Genomic DNA, 24,620 nt, shown 5'->3' on the forward strand with positions numbered 1-24,620 from the left:
ATTATGAAAACCTAGTTTCCAAGCTGACCACTGCCCACCCCGCCCCCGACCCGCTCTGACTTCATCTCTCTGCCTGCTTGCCCCCTTCTTCCATTTCTAACTTTCAGCCACATAGAACTGAATGAAGTTTCCAAACTCAGCCAAATTCTTTGCCTCCAGGTTTTTGCACAATTTTCCCTTTGCCTCTTCTTCCAGGAAAGCCTTTTCAACTTCCTACTTTCTGGCCCCAACTTTTATCTTGTAGGCCTTTAAAACTCAGTTCAGGTGTTAGTGATTTGGGAAAGTCTTACAGGATCTCTTCAGTCTAGAAGAGATCCCCTCCCCCATGCCAGTCAGTCTGTTTGTCTATTTGTCTCTTGCTCTTTCTGTCTTTCTCTCTCACATACACGTGAAACTATACTTTTAAATCCTTACCATTTATAATATTGTGTGATGATTGTATGGTAATGAATTTGGCCGATTTTTACAAGTTTTATATAATTATATGTAAACTTATTCAGTTTTGTCCACCTCGCTAAGAAATTCCAAAGAGCTTGATAGTGGATTTCAAAACATTCTTCTCTAAACATGTTAATACTGATGAAATCAGCACACTAGAAATATTACTGTTTTGTATGGAAACTGTGATATCAGTATGGGTGTTCCAAGCCTCCTCAACTATTTACTTACAGATTATTGCTTATTCATTCAGTTAACACTAATGGACTCCTTTACTTGACAAAAACTGTGCTAGGCAATAGGGGTACAAAGATGAATAAGCACAGTCCCTGCCATCAAGGAGTTTGCAAACCAGGTTCCAGTTATCTGATTCTGAACAATACTGTATTTGAGTATCTGGGAAATCAAATAGCATGCTTTAATTCTTCACCTGTCAAATGAGGATAACTTCCCAGGTTGTTGTGTGAACACCTGGTCTTCTGGGCTCCCCCTCATGGGACAGATGAGGTCAGTCGTCACTAAAAGCCTCTGTCTGCTTGTTGCGGGTTTGTAGCTTGTATTCAGCAGTCCACATTTGTTAATTAAAACCCCAGTTGGACTCAGTTGAGCTACATTCACTTGCTGGGAGAGTGCTGCTTTCTATGCCAGTGAGGTTTTGCAGCTCAGCCTGCTGTGGGGGGAGTGGACTCCCCGCACGGTTCCACAGTTTTTACGTACAGATTTTATTCTGCGATCTCAGGTATTCCTCCCAATCCAGGTTGGTGTACGATGCGTGGACAGTCATGGTTGTTCCCCAGCAGTTATTCCAAATTATTTACTAGTTGTTCCTGGTTATTTATTAGTTGCTTCAGGGGGACTAACTAAATTCCATGCCTCTCTTTGCCACCATCTTGCCCCCTCCTCTTAGCTATACTTTTTGATCCCTTAATTGTGCATAGTATTTTTGCTGAAACCATCTGACCATCCTTACAATCTAGACAGGGAGTTAAGTAAACTCTCTGCAAATGTACTGTTATAGCATTCCATGATAGGTGCTAAAGACAAAGAAGCACACAGAGGAGAACCTTCTAACCCAAAATGGAGGAAGGCACAGTCAGAGAAGCCTTTCCAGAGGAAGTGACACTGGACCTAAGCCTAGAAGGATAAATAAAAGATAATGGGAAAGGAGTGAGGAAGGGAAGAAGAGAGAGAAGGAGGGATGGAGGGAGAGAAACCATTCCAGAAAAAAAGAAGAAATGTGTAAAGACATAAGGAGCCTAGGTGCATCCAAATGAGATGTCTAATAAATTATTGGCTAGTATCTAATATGGGCCAAGGCTCAGGATGTAGGCTAAATACACACACAGACACATTTACGCACAGATGTCAAAGTCTGGGAAAAATCAACAATGAAGTAACAAGTTGAGAAAGAAGAATGCAGGAAAGTATTTGAGAAGAATTAGCTCGAGTTAAGAGGAAAGCGAGGAAATGTCATGGAAGCTAAGAGGGGGCTTCAAGAAGTAGGGAGAGGACAGCACTGTCAAATGTTACTCAAATGTCACCTTAAATAAGGACTGAAACATGTCTATCTCGTCAGCAATTACATCATTGGAAACCCTCACAAGAGCAGTTTCAGGGACGCACTGGTATTAATCAGATTGTAGCAGGTTAAGGAATGAATTGGAGGTTAGGAAGTACAGAGGGACTCTTTCAAGAACTTTAACTGAAATATTGCTATAGACGAATATGTCACCCACTTACATACTAATTTTTAGTAAGTTAGCTTCCAGAGATTTAAGGTAGAATCAATCAGACTTGATGATTAATTAATGTCAGGGTTCACACCAAACTTGCTTCTATTTGTCACTCCCCCTCCCTATCTAATAACCACAGCATCAAAATATGTAAATTATTTATTCTTTTCACAATGTTACCTGATTTTCATAGGAAAGCATGAAACTATTCCACAGAAATAATATTTGCACATTTGGGGATTTCAGACTTATATCTGGTTTAGCTTCCTATTTTTTAGAGGGGGTAGTGATAGGATGCAAATGTAGCTTACAAATAGGTGACCATACATCTCTGCTTCCCCAGCACTGTCTTGGTATAACTCAATTTTCCTGGTATAGCAACATTTACATGTCAAAAGTGTCCTGTTTTGCACAATGAAGCATATAAACCTTACTTGTAAGTCTTTTTAGAGAAATTATTATCTCAAGTTATTCTAAGAAAGATTAAACTGTTGAATACCAAAGAGATTCTCCTGAAAATGCTAAACCATACAAGAGTTACCACTATTAAAACTACTTAAACAATAAAAAAATGAAATGTACAAACCTTTTGAAGATATGGCCATATTGACATTATTACAATAGAAAATGCTGTGAAAAAGAAAAATCCATTATTCATACTTACAAAAATTTCATCACTATTACACAGAGTTTTTGAATCATAGTGTGGCTGTTAAAATATCATTCAGAACCCACAAATGTATGCACTCAAATGCCAAGTTTATCAGAAGGAAAAGAAATACTGAAGGCTTGAAAATAACAGTGATAGTCCCTGACCATAATTGATACAATAAAAGCAGAGGAACTCTTTCTCCTCACTCACACACCTTTACTGTAAATGGAAATGCTGAAAGCTCTGCTAGGTTTCTATAGCAGAGATGAATGAAGGAAAGGCCACTTTGTTATACAGGCAGTGCCAGGCCTTTAACCTGTGTTGTTTGAGGGAGATACTGACTGAAGAGAAGACCAGGAAGAAGGAAAACTGTCATCTAAAGAGAGAAGTGATACTTCAAGATGGTACTTAAAAGAAAATTCATTATCTCTGCTAACCTTTATTACATGAAAACTATAATGATAAGCTATAATTCTATTTATCAATTTTAAATTTAGATGTCACCATTCGGAAATTCTGTAAATCTTATTTTTTAAACAGCTTTACTATAGCTTTTCGTATTCTGGCTTTCATATGAAAAGAATCATATAATTTGTGGTCTCTTATGTCTGGCTTTGTTCACTTAGCAAACATCCAAGTTGTCATATGTATCAGTATTTCACTCCTTTCATGATGGCTATTTTCAAAAATAATTTAATCAGTTTCACTTTAATATATTTTGAATTGGCACATTGACTTTCATGAAAAGAATACTGAAAGAGCCAATTAATATTTGAAACCAAGGCTACGATTTTGCAATCAAGAAATTTGTATACCAGTAAGATGTTTAACATGCCAATTAAAATCAGTAATACAGACTAAGTAATATATTAACGTTAAATTCCTTGAATTTGATATTGTACTTAAGGTAGTTGCAAAAGAGAATTTCCATATCATTACGAAAAACCCATGGAAGTACTACATGTTCAAAGAGCATGATGTATTCAACCTACTCTCAAACATTTAGAAAATAGATGGTAGATAGATGGTAGATAGATGGTAGATGGTAGGTAGATAGATGGTAGGTAGATAGATGGTAGTTAGATAGACTGGAGAAACAGATGCACAGAATGATATGGCAAAAGTGGCAAAATGTTAAAAGTTGGTGGATTTGGGTATTGGGAGTTCTCTGTACTGTAAATTTGAAATTCTTTCAAAATAAAAAGTTAAAAAAAACACAAATTATTGCACAATGTTCACAGCAGCAATATGCACAACAGCCAAAGGGGGGAAACAACCCAAGTATCCTTCAACAGATGAACAGATAAATGATATTTAATACATACATATAGTGGGATATTATTCAGACATAAAAATGGAGTTCTGATTTGTGCTACAACATGGTGAACTTTGAAAACATTATGCTAAGTGAAATAGCCAGGCACAAAAGGAAAAATATTGCATTATTCCACTTATAAGAACTATCTAGAAGAGACAAATTCATAGAGATAGCATTTACTAAGGACTGGAGAACAGGAGAATCGGGGGAAGGGGTTGGTATGGTTTTCTTAATGGGTACATAGTTTCTGTTTAGGGTGATTAAAAAGTTTTTAAAATAGATAGTGGTGATGGGTTGCACAACATTGTAAATGTAATTCCTGACATTGAATTGCATACTGAAAAATGGTTTAAATGTCAAATTTTATGTTTAATATATATTTTGCCACAATTAAAAAACTATCCCAGTATTGATAATTCATATTTATTTTTATTGCTCATCTTAACATAATTATATATAGACATTAATATTTTGAATTTTTTCCTCACAAAGTTTTACTTTTTAGTAGCATATTCAGAAACAATGTTAAGTTAAAATACATTCAGCTATACAAATTAAGATTCTTGCACTTTACTGTTTGTATGTTGTGCCTATAAAAAATATAAATGAGTCTAAAATACGACATTTTATCCGAATTTTAAAAATTACATAAAATTTCTAATACTTACCAATACTGCTGATAAACATGGTAAGATACAGAATCCTAATAGATCTCCATCGGCTCCTGTAATGCTCCTCAGTTTCTATAATATCCCATTCTCTAGGAGTAAAGAAGAAAAAATAATATAAATTTATCTTATTATCTGTGGATTAAGTGGCACAATTTTATTCTTCTCTCTTCCAAAGTCATGAAAATGATATGACACAGGTAGAATTCACTAATTTGGTTTTGCTGCACTAATTCATGTCTGAAAAAGCCTTTTATTTTTTAAAGAATTTCTACGCATTCTATTTATGCATCATTATAAATAAATTAGATTTATAGAAACTTGGGAGACACATGATAGCTTAAAAAGGTAGAAAAATGTTGCGCAAACAATTGTTTTGCTATTGTTGGCACACTGCAAATTTATTAATCCAAAATGTTTGAATTTGTTAAACTGACAATTAAGGCAAATAAAGTATGTCAAAATAAAAAAACTGGCTACAACAATTAGAACTTTCTAAAGTGGGATAGACAGATCCTAAGCAGTTATAAGATAATTACTGTCATTGGTATGACAATTAACTTTGTTGCAGGAAGGTATTTTGTCTGGATACTTTTAGCAAAATCAACATAGAAGTGACATTGGGAAAGTCAGATGTGACCCAAGACATTTCTAGCCCTAGACCTCCTGTAAAACTTGCCTTTGCTTCTACCTCGTTTAACAGACAAGTTCTACTAGCATTCCAAAGAGGGTCCCAAGCCCAACTAGACTGCACTGATCTTTTACATAGGCCCAAGTATATCAACCAGAACTCTTACCCCTGCCAGGTGATATGTGAATGTACGCACTCTTTACATTTTCACATATGCATATGGAGTTAAAAAGTTTTACCTAAATTTGAACATTATGTTTTCAAACAATTAAGACAAGTATATAAAAATAGGTAAAATGCCTTCTAACAATCCAAGATTATTTTCTCAAATAAACCTTAGAACTGACTTCATAAACAGTCTTCATAAAAGAAACTTTCCTTTTCAAATTTGATGTGGTTGGGAGTGGTTGAGAGGGAAGGAAGATGGGAGATAATATTTTTTAGATCTACTGTGTCCCAAGTATGGTTCCTGATATAACACATGTAAAGTTCTTAATACTGTGTATGTATTCCATAAAAACAGACCTTTAGCCAAAATGTAACATACCTAGAAAATCCAGAATACCAAATGCCCATATTTTGAAATCAATACAGAGGAACATGGAATACATAATGCAGATAATCACATACAAACAAAAGGTATGCACCATTCAATCCCACAACACAGGATTCTGGTATCACATTAAGGCACTGAGTTACTATTACATCTTTAATTAACCTTTATTATTTTCTGGAGACCAGAAATTACACTTACAATCACTTAATAAGAACTATCATTAAAATCAGCTTGATGAATTCATAGGGACAGAGAGTAGATTAGAGTTACCATGAACTGGCAGAGAGGGAGACGGAATGGGGAGTTAATGCTTAATGGGTACAGAGTTTCTGTTCAGCATAATTAAAAAGTTTTGGAATTAGATAGTGGTGACGGTGTATAACACTTTGAATTTAATTAATGCCAGTGACTTGTAACCTTAAAAACTGTTAAAATGGCAATTTTTTTTGTTCTATATATCTTACCACAATAAAATTAAAAACAAAAAGGGAACCAAAAAAATTGAGCCTGAAAATTTTCAAATAATATTTTGCTCAGATCTCTTCTAAGTTAGGGAACCAAGAGAAGTAAATGATTCGATTCTGAAAGAAAAATGTAATGAGGGGGCAAGATGGCGGACTGGTGAGCTGTATGTTTTAGTTACTCCTCCAGGAAAGTAGGTAAAAAGCCAGGAACTGCGTGGACTGGACACCACAGAGCAATCTGTCTTTGGGCATACTTCATACAACACTCATGAAAACGTGGAACTGCTGAGATCAGCGAAATCTGTAAGTTTTTGCGGCCAGGGGACCCGCGCCCCTCCCTGCCAGGCTCAGTCCCGGGGGAGGAGGGGCTGTCAGCTCCGGGAAGGAGAAGGGAGAATTGCAGTGGCTGCTCTCATCGGAAACTCATTCTACTGATTCAAACTCCAACCATAGACAGACTGAGGCCAGACACCAGAGACTCTGAGAGCAGCCAGCCCAGCAGAGAGGAGACAGGCATAGAAAAAAAAACAACACAAAAAAACTCCAAAATAAAAGCAGAGGATTTTTGGAGTTCTGGTGAACACAGAAAGGGGAAGGGCGGAGATCAGGCCTTGAGGCGCATATGCAAATCCCGAAGCAAGGCTGATCTCTCTGCCCTGGGCACTTTTCCTTAATGGCCCTGGTTGCTTTGTCTATTAGCATTTCAATAACCCATTAGATCTCTGAGGAGGGCCGTTTTTTTTTTTTGTTTTTTTTTTTTTTTTTTTAAAATCCTTTTTGCTTTTTCTAAAACAATTACTCTAAGAAGCTCAATACAGAAAGCTTCAAAGAATTGAAATTTGGGCACGTCAAGTCAAGAGCAGAACTAAGAGAGCTCTGAGACAAAAGGCAATAATCCAGTGGCTGAGAAAATTCACTAAACAACACAACTTCCCAAGAAAAGGGGGGTGTCCGCTCACAGCCACCATCCTGGTGGACAGGAAACACTCCTGCCCATCGCCAGCCCCATAGCCCAGAGCTGCCCCAGACAACCCAGTGTGACGGAAGTGCTTCAAATAACAGGCACACACCACAAAACTGGGCGTGGACATTAGCCTTCCCTGCAACCTCAGCTGAATGTCCCAGAGCTGGGAAGGGGGAGCAGTGTGAATTAACAGAGCCCCATTCAGCCATCATTTGAGCAGACTGGGAGCCTCCCAACACAGCCCAGCAGCCCAGAACTGCCCTGGGGGGACGGCACTCACCTGTGACATAGCACAGTCATCCCTCAACAGAGGACCTGGGGTGCACAGCCTGGAAGAGGGGCCCACTTGCAAGTCTCAGGAGCCATACGCCAATACCAAAGACTTGTGGGTCAGTGGCAGAGACAAACTGTGGCAGGACTGAACTGAAGGATTAGACTATTGCAGTAGCTTTAAAACTCTAGGATCATCAGGGAGATTTGATTGTTAGGGCCACCCCCCCTCCCCGACTGCCCAGAAACACGCCCCACATACAGGGCAGGCAACACCAACTACACACACAAGCTTGGGACACCAATTGGGCCCCACAAGACTCACTCCCCCACTCACCAAAAAGGCTAAGCAGGGGAGATCTGGCTTGTGGAGAACAGGTGGCTCGTGGACGCCACCTGCTGGTTAGTTAGAGAAAGTGTACTCCACGAAGCTGTAGATCTGATAAATTAGAGATAAGGACTTCAACTGGTCTACAAACCCTAAAAGAACCCTATCAAGGTCAGCAAATGCCACGAGGCCAAAAACAACAGAAAATTATAAAGCATATGAAAAAACCAGACGATATGGATAACCCAAGCCCAAGCACCCAAATCAAAAGACCAGAAGAGACACACCTAGAGCAGCTACTCAAAGAACTAAAGATGAACAATGAGACCCTAGTACGGGATATGAAGGAAATCAAGAAGACCCTAGAAGAGCATAAAGAAGACATTGCAAGACTAAATAAAAAAATGGATGATCTTATGGAAATTAAAGAAACTGTTGACCAAATTAAAAAGATTCTGGACACTCATAGTACAAGACTAGAGGAAGTTGAACAACGAATCAGTGACCTGGAAGATGACAGAATGGAAAATGAAAGCATAAAAGAAAGAATGGGGAAAAAAATTGAAAAACTCGAAATGGACCTCAGGGATATGATAGATAATATGAAACGTCCGAATATAAGACTCATTGGTGTCCCAGAAGGGGAAGAAAAGGGTAAAGGTCTAGGAAGAGTATTCAAAGAAATTGTTGGGGAAAACTTCCCAAATCTTCTAAACAACATAAATACACAAATCATAAATGCTCAGCGAACTCCAAATAGAATAAATCCAAATAAACCCACTCCGAGACATATACTGATCACACTGTCAAACATAGAAGAGAAGGAGCAAGTTCTGAAAGCAGCAAGAGAAAAGCAATTCACCACATACAAAGGAAACAGCATAAGACTAAGTAGTGACTACTCAGCAGCCACCATGGAGGCGAGAAGGCAGTGGCACGATATATTTAAAATTCTGAGTGAGAGGAATTTCCAGCCAAGAATACTTTATCCAGCAAAGCTCTCCTTCAAATTTGAGGGAGAGCTTAAATTTTTCACAGACAAAGAAATGCTGAGAGAATTTGCTAACAAGAGACCTGCCCTACTGGAGATACTAAAGGGAGCCCTACAGACAGAGAAACAAAGACAGGACAGAGAGACCTGGAGAAAGGTTCAGTACTAAAGAGATTCGGTATGGGTACAATAAAGGATATTAATAGAGAGAGGGAAAAATATGGCAAACATAATCCAAAGGATAAGATGGCCGATTCAAGAAATGCCTTCACGGTTTTAACGTTGAATGTAAATGGATTAAACTCCCCAATTAAAAGATATAGATTCGCAGAATGGATCAAAAAAAATGAACCATCAATATGTTGCATACAAGAGACTCATCTTAGACACAGGGACACAAAGAAACTGAAAGTGAAAGGATGGAAAAAAATATTTCATGCAAGCTACAGCCAAAAGAAAGCAGGTGTAGCAATATTAATCTCAGATAAAATAGACTTCAAATGCAGGGATGTTTTGAGAGACAAAGAAGGCCACTACATACTAATAAAAGGGGCAATTCAGCAAGAAGAAATAACAATCGTAAATGTCTATGCACCCAATCAAGGTGCCACAAAATACATGAGAGAAACATTGGCAAAACTAAAGGAAGCAATTGATGTTTCCACAATAATTGTGGGAGACTTCAACACATCACTCTCTCCTATAGATAGATCAACCAGACAGAAGACCAATAAGGAAATTGAAAACCTAAACAATCTGATAAATGAATTAGATTTAACAGACATCTACAGGACATTACATCCCAAATCAACAGGATACACATACTTTTCTAGTGCTCACGGAACTTTCTCCAGAATAGATCATATGCTGGGACATAAAACAAGCCTCAATAAATTTAAAAAGATTGAAATTATTCAAAGCACATTCTCTGACCACAATGGAATACAATTAGAAGTCAATAACCATCAGAGACTTAGAAAATTCACAAATACCTGGAGGTTAAACAACACACTCCTAAACAATCAGTGGGTTAAAGAAGAAATAGCAAGAGAAATTGCTAAATATATAGAGACGAATGAAAATGAGAACACAACATACCAAAACCTATGGGATGCAGCAAAAGCAGTGCTAAGGGGGAAATTTATAGCACTAAACGCATATATTAAAAAGGAAGAAAGAGCCAAAATCAAAGAACTAATGGATCAACTGAAGAAGCTAGAAAATGAACAGCAAACCAATCCTAAACCAAGTACAAGAAAAGAAATAACAAGGATTAAAGCAGAAATAAATGACATAGAGAACAAAAAAACAATAGAAAGGATAAATATCACCAAAAGTTGGTTCTTTGAGAAGATCAACAAGATTGACAAGCCCCTAGCTAGACTGACAAAATCAAAAAGAGAGAAGACCCATATAAACAAAATAATGAATGAAAAAGGTGACATAACTGCAGATCCTGAAGAAATTAAAAAAATTATAAGAGGATATTATGAACAACTGTATGGCAACAAACTGGATAATGTAGAAGAAATGGACAATTTCCTGGAAACATATGAACAACCTAGACTGACCAGAGAAGAATTAGAAGACCTCAACCAACCCATCACAAGCAAAGAGATCCAATCAGTCATCAAAAATCTTCCCACAAATAAATGCCCAGGGCCAGATGGCTTCACAGGGGAATTCTACCAAACTTTCCAGAAAGAACTGACACCAATCTTACTCAAACTCTTTCAAAACATTGAACAAAATGGAACACTACCTAACTCATTTTATGAAGCTAACATCAATCTAATACCAAAACCAGGCAAAGATGCTACAAAAAAGGAAAACTACCGGCCAATCTCCCTAATGAATATAGATGCAAAAATCCTCAACAAAATACTTGCAAATCGAATCCAAAGACACATTAAAAAAATCATACACCATGACCAAGTGGGGTTCATTCCAGGCATGCAAGGATGGTTCAACATAAGAAAAACAATCAATGTATTACAACACATTAAAAACTCGAAAGGGAAAAATCAATTGATCATCTCAATAGATGCTGAAAAAGCATTTGACAAAATCCAACATCCGTTTTTGATAAAAACACTTCAAAAGGTAGGAATTGAAGGAAACTTCCTCAACATGATAAAGAGCATATATGAAAAACCCACAGCCAGCATAGTACTCAATGGTGAGAGACTGAAAGCGTTCCCTCTAAGATCAGGAACAAGACAAGGATGCCCGCTGTCACCACTGTTATTCAACATTGTGCTGGAAGTGCTAGCCAGGGCAATCCGGCAAGACAAAGAAATAAAAGGCATCCAAATTGGAAAAGAAGAAGTAAAACTGTCATTGTTTGCAGATGATATGATCTTATATCTAGAAAACCCTGAGAAATCGACGATACACCTACTAGAGCTAATAAACAAATTTAGCAAAGTAGCGGGATACAAGATTAATGCACATAAGTCAGTAATGTTTCTATATGCTAGAAATGAACAAACTGAAGAGACACTCAAGAAAAAGATACCATTTTCAATAGCAACTAAAAAAATCAAGTACCTAGGAATAAACTTAACCAAAGATGTAAAAGACCTATACAAAGAAAACTACATAACTCTACTAAAAGAAATAGAAGGGGACCTTAAAAGATGGAAAAATATTCCATGTTCATGGATAGGAAGGCTAAATGTCATTAAGATGTCAATTCTACCCAAACTCATCTACAGATTCAATGCAATCCCAATCAAAATTCCAACAACCTACTTTGCAGACTTGGAAAAGCTAGTTATCAAATTTATTTGGAAAGGGAAGATGCCTCGAATTGCTAAAGACACTCTAAAAAAGAAAAACGAAGTGGGAGGACTTACACTCCCTGACTTTGAAGCTTATTATAAAGCCACAGTTGCCAAAACAGCATGGTACTGGCACAAAGATAGACATATAGATCAATGGAATCGAATTGAGAATTCAGAGATAGACCCTCAGATCTATGGCCGACTGATCTTTGATAAGGCCCCCAAAGTCACCGAACTGAGCCATAATGGTCTTTTCAACAAATGGGGCTGGGAGAGTTGGATATCCATATCCAAAAGAATGAAAGAGGACCCCTACCTCACCCCCTACACAAAAATTAACTCAAAATGGACCAAAGATCTCAATATAAAAGAAAGTACCATTAAACTCCTAGAAGATAATGTAGGAAAACATCTTCAAGACCTTGTATTAGGAGGCCACTTCCTAGACTTTACACCCAAAGCACAAGCAACAAAAGAGAAAATAGATAAATGGGAACTCCTAAAGCTTAGAAGTTTCTGCACCTCAAAGGAATTTCTCAAAAAGGTAAAGAGGCAGCCAACTCAATGGGAAAAAATTTTTGGAAACCATGTATCTGACAAAAGACTGATATCTTGCATATACAAAGAAATCCTACAACTCAATGACAATAGTACAGACAGCCGAATTATAAAATGGGCAAAAGATATGAAAAGACAGTTCTCTGAAGAGGAAATACAAATGGCCAAGAAACACATGAAAAAATGTTCAGCTTCACTAGCTATTAGAGAGATGCAAATTAAGACCACAATGAGATACCATCTAACACCGGTTAGAATGGCTGCCATTAAACAAACAGGAAACTACAAATGCTGGAGGGGATGTGGAGAAATTGGAACTCTTATTCATTGTTGGTGGGACTGTATAATGGTTCAGCCACTCTGGAAGTCAGTCTGGCAGTTCCTTAGAAAACTAGAGATAGAGCTACCATTCGATCCAGCGATTGCACTTCTCGGTATATACCCGGAAGATCGGAAAGCAGTGACACGAACAGATATCTGCACGCCAATGTTCATAGCAGCATTATTCACAATTGCCAAGAGATGGAAACAACCCAAATGTCCTTCAACAGATGAGTGGATAAATAAAATGTGGTATATACACACGATGGAATACTACGCGGCAGTAAGAAGGAACGATCTGGTGAAACATATGACAACATGGATGAACCTTGAAGACATAATGCTGAGCGAAATAAGCCAGGCACAAAAAGAGAAATATTATATGCTACCACTAATGTGAACTTTGAAAAATGTAAAACAAATGGTTTATAATGTAGAATGTAGGGGAACTAGCAGTAGAGAGCAATTAAGGAAGGGGGAACAATAATCCAAGAAGAACAGATAAGCTATTTAACGTTCTGGGGATGCCCAGAAATGACTATGGTCTGTTAATTTCTGATGGATGTAGTAGGAACAAGTTCACTGAAATGTTGCTATAGTATGTAACTTTCTTGGGGTAAAGTAGGAACATGTTGGAAGTTAAGCAGTTATCTTAGGTTAGTTGTCTTTTTCTTACTCCCTTGCTATGGTCTCTTTGAAATGTTCTTGTATTGTATGTTTGTTTTCTTTTTAACTTTTTTTTTCATACAGTTGATTTGAAAAAAGAAGGGAAAGTTAAAAAAAAAAAAAAAAAAGAAAAAGAAAAAAGACAAACAAGGAAAAAAAAAAAAAAAAGATGTAGTGCCCCCTTGAGGAGCCTGTGGAGAATGCAGGGGTATTCGCCTACCCCACCTCCATGGTTGCTAACATGACCACAGACATAGGGGACTGGTGGTTTGATGGGTTGAGCCCTCTACCATAAGTTTTACCCTTGGGAAGACGGTTGCTGCAAAGGAGAGGCTAGGCCTCCCTGTATTTGTGCCTAAGAGTCTCCTCCTGAATGCCTCTTTGTTGCTCAGATGTGGCCCTCTCTCTCTGGCTAAGCCAACTTGAAAGGTGAAATCACTGCCCTCCCCCCTACGTGGGATCAGACACCCAGGGAAGTGAATCTCCCTGGCAACGTGGAATATGACTCCCGGGGAGGAATGTAGACCCGGCATCGTGGGATGGAGAACATCTTCTTGACCAAAAGGGGGATGTGAAAGGAAATGAAATAAGCTTCAGTGGCAGAGAGATTCCAAAACGAGCCGAGAGATCACTCTGGTGGGCACTCTTACGCACACTTTAGACAACCTTTTTTAGGTTCTAAAGAATTGGGGTAGCTGGTGGTGGATACCTGAAACTATTAAACTACAACCCAGAACCCATGAATCTCGAAGACAGTTGTATAAAAATGTAGCTTATGAGGGGTGACAGTGGGATTGGGAATGCCATAAGGACCAAACTCCACTTTGTCTAGTTTATGGATCGATGTGTAGAAAAGTAGGGGAAGCAAACAAACAGACAAAGGTACCCAGTGTTCTTTTTTACTTCAATTGCTTTTTTTCACTCTAATTATTATTCTTGTTATTTTTGTGTGTGTGCTAATGAAGGTGTCAGGGATTGATTTAGGTGATGAATGTACAACTATGTAATGGTACTGTAAACAATCGAAAGTACAAAAAAAAAAAAAAAAAAAAAAAAATGTAATGAACTTGTTTGTTTCTCTCTTTGAGTGACTTCAACTTGATTTGGAGCTGGGAAATTGATAGCCCTAAATGCCTACATTAAAAAAGAAGAAAGAGCTAAAATTGAAGACCTAACTGTACACTTGGAGGAACAAGAAAAAGAGCAAGCAAACTAACGCCAAAACCAACAGAAGGAAGGAAATAACAAAGATTAGAGTAGAAATATATGAAATTGAGAATAAAAAAACAAAAGAGAAAATCAGCAAAACCAAAACTTGACAAACCCTTAGCTAGACTGATAAAGAAAAAAGAGAAGATGCAAATAAATAAAATTAGAAATGAGAGGAGGGTGGATATTACTACTTACCCTAAAGAAATAAAAAAGTCATAAGAGGATACTATGGCTTCCTGCTTCCAGTCTGACGAATTTAAACCTTCTCTCAGAAGTGTATGGTAGAACTAAAGAAGACAACCAAGGGTCATCTGAAATTGTGACTGGCTCTCTAATAATCCCAGGACAAAGTTAGAGATCACAACTCAAGATGTTTGACATAAAGGCTTGGGCTGAGCATGTTGTGGAATGGGCTGCAAAGGACCCATATGGCCTCCTTACGACAGTGATTTTGGCCCTTAATCCATTGTTTCTAGCAAGTGCTGTACTATCCTGGAAACTGGCCAAGATGATTGAGGCCAGGGAAAAGGAACAGAAGAAGAAACAAAAACGTCAAGGAACTATTGCAAAAGCCAAAAGACTAAAAAAGGATTGAAGAAAAGAACAGGCTCTGAAACCAGAGGAAAATTATTTGGAAAATTATGCAGCTTTGGAGAAGGACTCAACTAAGGTTTCTTCTTTGGATTTTGTGACAGTATTATATAGTAAACAAAGTCTGACCATACCGAAGAATCATGTTAGTTATGACCTCAGTACTGAAGTAACTTTTAGGCTTCGATATAGAAATATGTTGGTATCTGTGACAGTTATTGGATAAATTGGCATTTATTCTACAAAATCTTTATAACTGATCATTTAGTAGCCTATCTACTAAAATAAGAATATCATATAGTGAAAAAAATGATTTTAGATTATGAGCTCTATTCAAATAATAGCTGAAATTAAGGTCCTATTCTGGACAAAGAAAGTAAAAGTCAGGATTGTCCTCTAAGATGAAAAGTATGTTTGGGCTTAAAAAAGATAGTGTATTAATCACATCTTTTGTCATTATTGCTTATTTCTTGGAATATAATCATTTCTGGTTTCCTCAAAGCAAATATTAATCATTTAATCCTTTATTTTCTGTATGGTTTGTGTGATTTTTAGCCTTCATACTGGTAATATAAATATCAGACATTCTGCATTTTTTTAACTTAATTTTATAAAGAGTTCTCTTGACTAGTAGAATACTGCCTGCTGGATATAACAGTTTTTTTATTTATGAGCATGGCCATTTTCTTAGACATGACTTGTCGTGAATAAAATTATAATTTAAAGCTTGCAGTACAAATGCCAAACATTATAGTACCTTGGAACCTCTTTATTTTTGCTTGTGCTAAGTACAAATGTGAAATAGTTAACATTCTTATCAGGTAAATTGCTTACTATATAAATACCACTTTTGTTTTTTACTCCATTTTTTTGTTTACCGCATGTGGTAGTGATGTCCTATACTTTTTGATCAAACAAAAGAGTTCTTTTAAGGAACTCTTAAGATGAATAGTTGAGTCATACTTCACAAGTGGTAAGGAAAGCTTGGAAAAATTTTATTGGGCATAGTAATTGTGGTGAAAATAGATTAATTACTTCAAAATGAGAACATTACATTTGGAAGTAAAGAGCTAAAGACTATTTCTCAGTAAGTAGTATAACTGGAATTTTTACTATTAAACATGGCTTTTGTAAATATGTGTTCTAAAATTTTTTTCCTGGTCAGTCTTTCATAGCTTATTAATGTTTCCTCACTTTTTATATGAATTTTAAGTTAAAGAAAATTGTCCAACAGCTCTAATTTAAAAATGAAACTAGATATTGAAATAAATTTGATATTTTTATAAAAAAAAAAAGAGGATACTATGAACAACTGTATGCCAACAAGCTAGAAACTTAGATAAAATAGACAATTCCCTGCATACATGGAAACAACTTATGCTGGCTCTAGAAGAAGTAGAAGACCTCAAAAACCAATCACAAGTAAAGATATTGAAATGGTAATCAAAAACCTCCCAACAAATAAAAGCCCAGGACCAGATGGTTTCACATGCGAATTCCACTAAGCATTTGTTCTAGTTTGCTAATGCTGCCGGAATGCAAAACACCAGAGATGGATTGGCTTTTATAAAAGGGGGCTTATTTGGTTACACAGTTACCGTCTTAAGGCCATAAAGTGTCCAAGGTAACACATCAGCAATCAGGTACCTTCACTGGAGGATGGCCAATGGTGTCCGGAAAACCTCTGTTAGCTAGGAAGGCAAGTGGCTGGTGTCTGCTCCAGAGTTCTGGTTTCAAAATGGCTTTCTCCCAGGACATTCCTCTCTAGGCTGCGGTTCCTCAAAAATGTTACTCTTAGTTGTTCTTGGGGTATTTGTCCTCTCTTAGCTTCTCCAGAGCAAGAGCCTATCTTCAACGGCCATCTTCAAACTGTCTCTCATCTGCAGCTACTCTCTCAGCTTCTGTGCATTCTTCAAAGTGTCCCTCTTGGCTGTAGCTCCTCTTCAGAATGTCACTCTCAGCTGCACTAAGTTCCTTTCGTTTGTCAGCTCATTTATATAGCTCCAGTGATTTAATTTAGACCCACCCTGAATGGGTGGGGTAACACCTCCATAGAAATTATCCAGAGTCATCACCCACAGTTGGATGGGGCACATCTCAATGGAAATACTCAAAGAATTACAATCTAACCAACACTGATACATCTGCCCACACAAAATTACATCAAAGTTAGTGGCGTTTTGGGGGACATAATACATTCAAACTGGCACAGCATTCAAGAAACAATTAGTACCAATTCTGCTCAAACTCTTACAAAAAATTGAAGGGAGGGAATAGTACCTCATTCTATGAAGCCAATATCACCCTAATACCAAAGCCAGATTAAGCTGCTACAAGAAAAAAAAATTACAGACCAATTTCCCTAATGATGTAAAAATCCTAACAATATATTAGCAAATCAAATCCAATAAGCACATTAAAAGGATTAGACATCATGATCAAGTCAGTTTTATCCCAGGTATGCAAGGGTGGTTCAAAACAAGAAAATCAATTAAGGTAATATACCACATTAACAAATCAAAGGGGAAAAACTACATGATCATCTTGATTGATGCAAAAAGGCATTTGACAAAATCCAGCATCCTTTCTCAATAAAAACACAGAAAGATAGGAATATAAGGAAATTTCCTCAACCTGATGAAGGCTATATACAAAAAACCCAGAGATAATGTTGTATTCAATGGTGAAAGACTAAAAGCTTTTCCTCTAAGATCTGGGACAAGACAGCATTGCCCACTGTCATTCAACATTAAAAAAAAAAATTACTAAGTTTTATTGAAACCACTTCAACATGTCTAAACAAAAAAAAATGTTACTAAAGACTGAATTTATACTATCATTTAAATGTTAACTTAAAAAGTCTAAAATTTGAAAAAAGTAATGGTAGCAGGTGGTGCAATATGGCAGCATAGGGAGGAGTGGAATTTAGTTAGTCCCCTAGAGCAACTAGTAAATAGACAGGAACAACTAGAAAATAGTCTGGAACAACTGATGGAGGCACATCCGTGACCAGACAACATTGTACACCAGTAAGGAATGGGTGGAATGGCTGAGATCGCAGCATAGAACTGTAAGTAAAGCACCTCAAACTGTGTAGCTGACACCCCTCCCCCAACTGGCATGGCAGGCTGAGTTGCAAAACTTTGATGTGTGAAAAAGAAGCAGTCCCTGCAGGGAGTAAGGGAATGTAGCTCAACAAAGCTCCAACTGCAGTTTTCATTTACAAATTTGGACTACTGAATACAGGCTACAAGAACATATAAACCCAGAGCAAGCAGGAAAGGTACTCAGAGGTTTATCCTGGCAAAGAGGAGGCAGGGCTGACAGGAAAAAAGAATACATAAATAAATAAAAACAGAGGCTTTTGGAGTCCACTGAGATCAGAATACTGGGCAAGGGCTGTGCCCCAAGAAAAGGGGCACATAGAACCAGGTACCAATTCCAGTTCTTGCCTTGTGAACTGGAGGGCTGGGGTCTAACTCGGGAAAGGAAACGTCTTCCTTTTTTCCTTTTTTTTTTCCTCTCATTCTAAGTAGCTCATTAGAGAAAGCCTCAGGCTTTTTCAATTATCAGCATTGACTAAGGAAAGGGAGGAGTTAAGATAGTCAGAGAGTCAAAGGAAAAACTCAAGTCTAGGAGACAACTCCCTAAAGGGCTTATCTTCCCTAAGAAAAGAGAGGGACGGGGCCAAGCTCATGTGGCAGCCCTCCCTCAGAGAACTCAGATCCCTGGGCCTGGGGTGGGGGGGCTTAAGCTTGGCTTCTGACACCCTTGGTCCCTGGCTGGGACAGGACCCACAGAGAATTAAATGCACCACAATTCTTTATGCCAGTGGGGAGCTGTGGGCTGACAAGCACCACCTGTTGGGCAGGATAGGAAAAGCACAGCATCTACAGGCCTCACAGGAAAGTCTGACAATCTTCCGCATCTTACTCTCAGGGAAACCTGATATTGAATACAGCCTCCTCCTGAGACCCGGGCCTGTCTGTTCTGGGAAAATCTGATTGGGATAATCAAGGAAACCAGATGCCTAGACAAAAAAAATTACAAATCACATTAGGCAAAATCAGGATATGGCCCAGTCAAAGGAACAAATTTACACTTCAACTAAGATACAGGAATTGAAATAACTAATTATTACTCAAACAAATCTCCTAAATCAATTCAAAAATAAAATCAATGAGTTGAGGGAAGATACAGCAAAAGAGAGGAAGGATATAAGGAAGTCATTGTGCAAACAGAAGGAAGAACTCAAAAGTCTGAAAAAATAATTGGCAGAAATTATGGGAATGAAAGGCACAATAGAAGAGATGAAAAACACAATGGAGACATACAAAAGCAGATGGGAAGCTCGATAAGATTATGTGCAGATTTCTCAGTAGGAACCATGGAGGCGAGAAGGCAATACATGATATATTTAAGATACTGAAAGAGAAAAACTGCCAACCAAGAATTCTATATCCAGCAAAACTGTCCTTCCAATTATGAGGGAGAGTTTAAAATATTTTCAGACAAACAGACACAGAGAGTTTGTGAAGAGGATACCTGCTTGACAAGAAATACTAAAGGGAGCACTACAGACAGACAGGAAAAGACAGGAGAGAGAGGTTAGGAGAAGAGTGTAGAAATGAAGACTATCAGTCAGGGTAAAAAGAGAGAGAAAGAGGGAAAAAATAAAAATAAACTAAGATGTGACATATAAAATACAAAATACAAAATGGTAGACCATAGACATTACATTGAGTGAAATTACCCAGAAACAGAAAGATGGATACTGGATGGTCTCACTAATTTGGACTCACAATGATGAGCAAAAGTTGAGAGCTGGGAACATAGGTTATCAGGAGATAGAAAGAGGTTAGAGTTCAGGCATTTGATGCTGAAGTGGTACAGAAGGTTAAACAGGATTGATAGTATAGATCCAGAAATGGATAGTACAATACTGCGTGATGGCAGCACAATGTTGTAAGTACCCTGAACAAAGATGAGTGTGAGTACAGTTGAAAGAGGAAGGCTAGGGACATGTATGACACCAGAAGGAAAGATAGAAGATAAAGACTGAGAGTGTATAACTTAGCAAACCCTAGAGTGATCAGTGATGGTGATTAAATGTACAAGTATGAGAATGTTTTTAAATGAGGGAGAGCAAATGAATGTCAACATTGCAAGGTGTTGAAAATTAGACAGTATAGGGGAAAAATACAATCAATGTAAACCAGAGTCTATAGTTAATGGTAACACTGAAAGGTGCTTCCATTCATTATAACAAAGGCAATATACCAAAGCTAAATGACTATAAGAGGGGGATATAAGGGAGTGATATTGGTGGTGGTGATGTTGTCTGACCTTTTCATTGTATTTTATTTTTATTTTTCTTCTATCTTTTATGTTCCTATTCTTCATTTTTTTTCTCCTTTTCCTCTTTCTTTGGGGAAGAGATGGAAATGTCCTCAAACTGATTGTAGTGAATACATAACTATGTGATTATATTGGGAATCACTGATTGTTTACTTAGGGTGGATTCTATGGTGTCTGAATAAAACTGTTAAAAAAAAATAAACAGAGGATTCAAGCACTGGAGAAAATGTGGAGAGAGGGATGTACCTATTCCTTGTTGGTAGGGAAGTAGAATGGCATAGCCCAGCTGGAGGTCAGAGTGGTGGTTCCAGAAGAAGCTAACTATGGGGTTGCCATATCGTCCTGCAACCCCGTTATTGGGTATATACCTGGAAGAACTGAAAGCAGGGACTTGACTGAACATTGCACACTGGTGTTTATGACAGCCATATTCAGCAACTGCAGTGGATGGAGGTGGACTAAGGGTACATCGCCTGATAAATGGAATGGTGAACTGTGATGTATATATACGACGGAATACTGAGTGGTGGCAAGAAAAAGTAAAGTTGTGAGGTATGCACTTAGGTGAATGGACCTTGAGGACAGTATGTTGAGTGAAATGACCCAAAATCAAAAAGACAAACGTTATAATGCCTCACTAATATTGATTAACAATAATGTACAAACTCTGAGAACTGAATCTGAGAGCACAGGTTATCAGGGCAGGGAAAGGCTTATGGTAAAGGTTCCTAGACTGTAAGCTCTTAGAGCAGTCACATGTATTCATGAGTTTTAATGGTTATCTCTAAATTCTGAGATGCTGAGCTGTTTGTGTATAACCTGGTCAGTCCCCGTAATTTCAGGTATCTGTGTGACATCTAAGACTCAGAGCCAGAGTTCAGCAGCTATGAATGTCAGCATCACCCATGCAGCAAATGTTTAAAAAGCTGAAAAGGAAATCAGACTTCAATTAGAGATATGAACAAAATGGACTTGATTAGAACTAAGGTATAGCAGACTAAAGGGAAAAGGAAGATATTGACTGTGTTTTAAAACTTCAACTTCTGGGTGAGACCAAAGGAAGAGATGTTTATTTGGTACAAAATCTATGCTTTCTGTAGCATGCTATATAATTTAACTTGTATGGTGAGTTTATTCAAACACCATAATTATATGGAACCTTGAAGAAGGGGCGATATCTGGCATGAAACCCTGATACATCCTAGAGTAATTTCGGCAGAGAATAAAAGTATATTTTTTTAATTTTTTTTAAGCCCACTTGAGGGCCTGGGGAAAATCTGGAAACATTATACTTTGCCAACTGTGGAATTTCTGATATTTTTGCAAGCACTGGTGAATACCACTGTAGTAGGCCAAGTACTTGATCTTGGGGCTTGCTCTTATGAAGCTTATTACAGCAAAGGAGAAGCGAAGCCTATGTATAATGTTGCCTAAATCACCCCCAAAGAACCTCTTTTGTTGCTCAGATGTGGCCTGTCTCTCTCTAAGCCCACTTGGCAGGTAAACTCACTGCTCTCCCCTCTATATGGGACACAACTCCCAGGTGTATAAATCTCCCTGGCAATGTGGGACATGACTCTCTGGGATAAGCCTGGACCACGCATTGTGGGATTGAGAAAATCTTCCTGACCAAAAGGGGGAAGAGAAATGAAATAAAATAAAGTTTCAGTAGCTGAGAGATCTCAAATGGAGTTAAGAGGTCATTCTGGAGGTTATTCTTATGCAATATATAGATACTCCTTTTTAGTTTTTAGTGTAGTAGAATAGCTAAAAGGAAATACCTGACGCTGTTGAACTGCAATCCAGTATCCTCGATTCTTGAAGATGATTGTATAACCAAATATGGTGAGACTGTGTGATTGTGAAAACCTTATGGCTCACACTCCCTTTATCCAGTGTATGGATAAATGAGTAGAAAAAGGGGGACAAAAAGTAAATGAATAGCAGGGGAAAAGGAGTATGAGATGTTTTGTGTGTTCATTTTCACTTTCATTTTTATTTGAATTCTTATTTTTTGGAGCAATGAAAATGTTCAAAAAATTGATGGTGGTGGTGAAGGCACAACTATATGATGATACTGTGAACAACTGATTGTACACTTTGGATGACTGTATGGTACGTGAATATATCTTAATAAAATTGCATTTAGAAGATGGTGGATTGGTGAGCTGTATGTTTTAGCTACTCCTCCAGAAAAGTAGGTAGAAAGCCAGGAACTGCATGGACTGGACACCGCAGAGCAATTTGACTTTGGCATACTTCATACAACACTCATGAACACGTCGAACTGCTGAGATCAGCGAAATCTGTAAGTTTTTGCAGCCAGGGGACCCACGCCCCTCCCTGCCAGGCTCAGTCCCGAGGGAGGAGGGGCTGTCAGTGCTGGGAATGAGGAGGGAGAACTGCAGTGGCGGCTCTTATCGGAAACTCATTCTACTGATCAGAACTCCAATCATAGATAGACTGAGACCAGACACCAGAGAATCTGAGAGCGGCCAGCCCAGCAGAGAGGAGACAGGCATAGAAAAAGAACAGCAAGAAAAACTCCAAAATAAAAGCGGAGGATTTTTGGAGTTCTGGTGAACATAGAAAGGGGAAGGGCAGAGCTCAGGCCCTCAGGCTCATATGCAAATCCTGAAGAAAAACTGATTTCTCTGCACCTTGGAACTTTCCTTAATGGCTCTAATTGCTTTGTCTCTTAGCATTTCAATAACCCATTAGATCTGCGAGGAGGGCTTTTCTTTTTTTTTTTATCTTTTTTTTTTTCTGTTTCTAAAACAATTACTCTAAGAAGCCCAATACAGAAAGCCTCAAAGACTTGCAATTTGAGCAGGTAAGGACAAGAGCAGAACTAAGAGAGCTCTGAGACAAAAGGCAATAATCCAGTGGCTGAGAAAATTCACTAACCACCACAACTTCCCAAGAAAAGGGGGGTGTCCGCTAACAGCCATCATCCTGATGGACAGAAAACACTCCTGCCCGTCCCCAGCCCCATAGCCCAGAGCTGCCCCAGACAACCCAGTGTGACGGAAGTGTTTCAAATAACACGCACACACCACAAAACTGGGCATGGACATTAGCCTTCCCTGAACCCTCAGCTGGTTGTCCCAGAGTTGGGAAGGTGGAGCAGTGTGAATTAAAGCCCCATGCAGCCATCATTTCAGCAGACTGGCAGCCTCCCTACACAGCCTAGCAGCCCAGAACCACCCTGGGGGGATAGCACTCACCTGTGATATAGCACAGTCATCCCTCAACAGAGCACCAGGGGGTGCACGGCCTGGAAAAGGGACCCACTCACAAGTCTCAGGAGCCATACACCAATACCAAGAATCTGTGGGTCAGTGGCAGAGACAAACCGTGGCAAGATTGAACTGAAGGATAAGACTATTGCAGCAGCTTTAAAACTCCAGGAACACCAGGGAGATTTGACTGTTAGAGCCACCCCGCCTCCCTGACCGCCCAGACACATGCCCCATATACAGGGCGGGCAACACCAACTACACACACAAGCTTGGTACACCAATTGCACCCCACAAGACTCACTCCCCCACTCACCACAAAGGCAATGCAGGGGAGAACTAGCTTGTGGAGAACAGTTGGCTCATGGACGCCACCTGCTGGGTAGTTAGAGAAAGTGTACTCCATGAAGCTGTAGAACTGATAGAGACAAGGACTTCAATTGCTCTACAAACCCTAAAAGAACCCTATCAAGTTCATCAAATGCCAAAAGGTCAAAAACAACAGAAAATTATAAAGCATATGAAAAAACCAGACGATATGGATAACCCAAGCCCAAGCACCCAAATCAAAAGACCAGAAGAGACACAGCACCTAGAGCAGCTACTCAAAGAACTAAAGATGAACAATGAGACCATACTACAGGATACAAAGGATATCAAAAAGACCCTAGAAGAGCATAAAGAAGACATTGCAAGAGTAAATAAAAAAATTGACGATCTTATGGAAATTAAAGAAACTGCTGACCAAATTAAAAAGTTTCTGGATACTCATAGTACAAGACTAGAGGAAGCTGAACAACAAATCAGTGACCTGGAAGAGGACAGAATGGAAAATGAAAGCATAAAAGAAAGAATGGGGAAAAAAATCGAAAAAAT

General features: G+C 38.3%; 2 protein-coding genes across 3 annotated transcripts in view; one reads left to right on the forward strand and one right to left on the reverse strand.

The window, feature by feature from the left end:
- Positions 1–24,620, reverse strand: part of MFSD8 (major facilitator superfamily domain containing 8) — a 78,763-nt gene that overhangs the window by 37,449 nt on the left and 16,694 nt on the right. For both annotated transcript variants that reach the window (XM_037830626.1, XM_037830625.1), the window contains exons 2-3: positions 4,810–4,901; positions 2,758–2,801 (exon numbers count right to left, since the gene is read on the reverse strand). In XM_037830626.1, coding sequence (XP_037686554.1) covers positions 2,758–2,801; positions 4,810–4,901 — 136 coding nt within the window. The remainder of the gene's footprint in view (positions 1–2,757; positions 2,802–4,809; positions 4,902–24,620) is intronic.
- On the forward strand, positions 14,927–15,205 carry LOC119529846 (small integral membrane protein 15-like). The gene has a single exon (XM_037830637.1). The coding sequence runs from the start codon at positions 14,927–14,929 to the stop codon at positions 15,149–15,151; it is 225 nt and encodes a 74-aa protein (XP_037686565.1). The 3' UTR covers positions 15,152–15,205.

Source organism: Choloepus didactylus, chromosome 3, assembly GCF_015220235.1.
Source record: "Choloepus didactylus isolate mChoDid1 chromosome 3, mChoDid1.pri, whole genome shotgun sequence".
Lineage (NCBI taxonomy): Eukaryota > Metazoa > Chordata > Mammalia > Pilosa > Megalonychidae > Choloepus > Choloepus didactylus.

Bases quoted from the DNA above. Each gene is read 5' to 3' on its own strand.
- LOC119529846 (XM_037830637.1), top strand. From the start codon at position 14,927: ATGTTTGACATAAAGGCTTGGGCTGAGCATGTTGTGGAATGGGCTGCA.